At 51.6% G+C, this 3,536-nt stretch overlaps 1 protein-coding gene across 1 annotated transcript; it reads left to right on the top strand.

The window, feature by feature from the left end:
* Positions 1-1,493: 1,493 nt before the first annotated feature.
* On the top strand, positions 1,494-3,144 carry LOC104563683 (homeobox protein Hox-B1). Its single transcript, XM_010210214.2, has 2 exons — positions 1,494-2,091; positions 2,819-3,144. Exons 1-2 carry the CDS (start codon positions 1,494-1,496, stop codon positions 3,142-3,144), a joined length of 924 nt encoding a protein of 307 aa, XP_010208516.2.
* Positions 3,145-3,536: the final 392 nt, after the last annotated feature.

Here is a 3,536-nt window from a genome sequence, read left to right as displayed (position 1 = left end):
GAATATCTCAGCATCAGCAAAGTCGGCGGAATCAATGAATAAATAGACACGCAGCTCTAGAAATACTTTTCTCATTTTTTTTTACTGAAGGACAAGATTCATAATTGGCTACACCTCACGTTTTCTCTCGGGGAGGTTAAAGGAAGGAGGAAGGTTGATGCCATAGCTGCTGTGTTGCACTTTCTTAACAAATGTTACCCCAATGTGTTGCATCAGCCAAACCTCCCAACTAAAGGACATGTTTACGCCTTTCAAAGTGAACTTTTGGCCCGAGGGAAAAAAAAAAAAGTCCTCCTAGTTCTTCTTAGAGGCTGGATAACCAGTAAATATCCTGACAAGTAACAAATGACTGTGGGCGTCATATTGTTGGGTGCTCTTGTCTACCTTCTGCTAACAAGTAAATAAATGTTCCCATTCTCCGAGCAGTGGAGTGGTCGGCCTGAAGCCAGTGGCTTTCCACCTACTCATCAGCTGGGCTCTACCGGGGAAAAGTTCTGGTCTGACACAGGGTCGGGAGAAGATCCAACCAAGTTTGTCACGGAAAAGCCGAGTTGAAGGTTCCAGCATTGGTTAAAGCCCTTAAAACATGTACTGTTTTCAGCAATAAATGTGTAGGTGCATGAGTGAATGGGTGGCTAGAGGATAAATGGATCATTTTTAGTTCCATTCCTCCAACTGTTAAGCTGGACATGGTATGTCTCCAACAAAAGACATTCTGTTTTCCTAACTTTATTTAATTGACTTATTATAATATTGATTTTAATTACATTGCATTTATCCACACTAGCCCTAGACACAAAGCCTATGTGGCAAAATTAAACCGTATGGAGGGTATTTTTCTTTATTAGACTCTTCAGTCCAGAAAACGTTCACGTCACTTTCTAGGGAAAAGTTTCAAAATGAAAAAAGAGCATCCTTTTGTGCTTGAGGAGATAGAGGAGACAGACCTTCCTACCTGTTTTCCTTCCGTTTTTCTTTTTCTCACATAGAGATTAGGGTTGGGGAAAATCTTTTTCAGTTGGGGCAAGGGGAAGCTCTGCTGAAATTGCCTAATCGCATAACTCGGGGGCCTTTTAGCATTAAAACAGTGGTGAATAATTCAGATTCTTCCCTCAGCCCCTCTTCCTCTTCACCTCCCCACATCCCACCTTCCTTCTGTCTTTTAAAGTCTTTGAGGAAAGGTTTTGACGTATTCGTGTTGTTATTAGATTGATGGGCAGGGTTTGATTGAAACCCCTTTGTCATGCAAATGTCAAGGTCTTGATGGATGAGCTCAGAGATGTGACAAACTTCAGGAGCCCCTCGCTCTTTGGGCTGGGGGCGGACCTCGTGGCCGCCTCCCCCTGCCCCCACCCCGGCCCCGTCGAGGGCTGCGGAGTTCTAGGGCCAGCGACGCATGCACGGAAGTTTTACAGCTTTGACATACTATCTAAAGGTTGTAGGGCAGGAGACATCCCCCTCAAAACAGGCTGACCCTCCTCCATCAGTGGCAGATGGACAATACTAGGATGAACTCCTCCTTAGAGTATGCAATTTGTAACCGTGGGACGGGCGCCTACCATAATTTAGAGCAAAGCTCCCCTTCCTTCCCTTCCTGCTCAGGTAGCCCTGTCAGTGACACTTTTAACTGCGACGGGCGCTTTGGCGTAGGAGGGAGCGCGGCTGCGGCCGCCCATCTGCCCTCGCAAAGCCCCGGCTACCAGCCTCCCTCCTCCGGGCGCCTTGTGCCTTTCGCAGGTGCTGCCCCAGCCGCCGGGTATCCGGCCCAATCCTGCGGCCCCAGCTACGGGCACCACCAGCTCTACCTCAGCCAGTCGGACGCGGACGGTATGTACTTCCAAGCGACTGGGTGCTCCGCCAACGCGGGATCCAGCCTCGGCTCCTTAGCAGAGAGCTACTGCGGGGCGATTGGGCAGTACCAGCAACACCACCTTTATGGGCAGGAGCAGTCCGGCTACTTGTCCGGCGTTTACAGCAACCTCTCGCCTTCTTTAAACGAGGACAAAGACCCTGCGTGCCCCTCCGAACCGTGTCCCAGCGCCACACAGACCTTCGACTGGATGAAAGTGAAGAGGAACCCGCCCAAGACAGGTGAGTTGAGAAGTGCAGGTCCGGGGAGGACGGTCCCCATTGGGGAAGGAAAGAGGCGGGGATAGCTTTCCAGCCCTGCAGGGGAAGGTTGCCTTCCCCGGGCTTTGAATCCAAAGTGAACATAGATTTGGATTTCTTTGGGTTTTTGTTGTTTTTTTGTTGTTGTTGTTTTTTTGGTTTTTTTAAACACCAGCTCAGCGCTGAGGAAAAGCCAGATAGATTTTCCAGATACATCTGATGGAGGATCCTTGAACTCAGTTTCCCGCAGGCCAAATGCCCATCTCGGAATAGGAAACGCTCTAGGCTTCCCATTTCTTCCACTGTCGTGGCTTCCATCTCCCCTAATGTTCAACTTCCTTCTCCATAATCTTCCTTAAATCACCAGCTTCCCTCCTCCTCCCTTACATTATCACCCTCGCCCTCCCCTTCCACTCCTTCCCACGAACTTTCTACTCTCATGGCATTTTGTAGAGAAATGGGGGGAATAGTTGCAAGGGCGGGGGGGAGATCTGCAGAGCCCGGGATGGTCTTTCCCTCCATGTTGCGCCCCTGGGCTTGGGGGGAGGTGGGGGCAGGGGTAGCCGAGGATGCGAGAGATAGCACGAGTGCCCAGGAGAAGAGGGGAACTGCGGGGGGGGGGGGGGGGGAACCTGCACCCACACCCCCCGAGCCTAGCGAGGAAGTTGTTCTGGCTGCTCCTGTCCTGTTAGTGTTTGCTCCTTAACAGCTAAAGTGTCGGAGTACGGGCTGTTGGGCCAGCCCAACACCATCCGCACCAACTTCACCACCAAGCAGCTGACGGAGCTGGAGAAGGAGTTTCACTTTAATAAGTACCTCACCCGAGCCCGGAGGGTGGAGATCGCTGCCACCCTGGAGCTCAACGAAACCCAGGTCAAGATCTGGTTCCAGAACAGGCGGATGAAACAGAAGAAGAGGGAGAAGGAAGGACTTGCCCCTGCAGCTGCCTCCAGGTCTGCAAAAGAAGCGGGCGAAGCTTCGGATCAGTCCAACTGCACCTCACCTGAGACCTCCCCCAGCTCGATCTCCTCCTGAAATGCGTCTCCGCCGGGGCGCGGGGATCAGCCCGGGGCTGCCCTCCTGCAGACTCTCGCAGGCAACAAACGCACGAACGCGCACCTCCCACGCGCAGCCCCGCCCGCACACAAGCGTGGAAACAAGGCCACACTTCCCTCCACGCTAGTGCCTTTGGCTCCGGCCATCTCCACACGTGTGACACCAGCTCGCATTTATATTTCTTAATTTATAGACCCTCTGTAAAACGCTGGACTCCAAAGGAGCAGCCGTGTCCCCGTACATCCGTAGCAATCGGTGTTTGTCTCAGGGACATCTCCCCACTCGCTTCTCTCTCCCCTTTAGGAACTGCACTTTCAACTACAGAAACTTGAAAACGAACTTAGTTTTCTCCCGTCTTAAAAATATGCACA

This window comes from Colius striatus, chromosome W (assembly GCF_028858725.1).
Source record: "Colius striatus isolate bColStr4 chromosome W, bColStr4.1.hap1, whole genome shotgun sequence".
NCBI lineage: Eukaryota > Metazoa > Chordata > Aves > Coliiformes > Coliidae > Colius > Colius striatus.
The sequence above is the reverse complement of the archived record's forward strand: the minus strand, read 5'-3'. Positions and strand labels throughout refer to the sequence as shown.

Coding starts and splice junctions, on each gene's coding strand:
- LOC104563683 (XM_010210214.2), top strand. CDS start 1,494: ATGGACAATACTAGGATGAACTCCTCCTTAGAGTATGCAATTTGTAAC. Junction 2,092..2,818: donor GAGGAACCCGCCCAAGACAG/GTGAGTTGAGAA, acceptor GCTCCTTAACAG/CTAAAGTGTCGGAGTACGGG.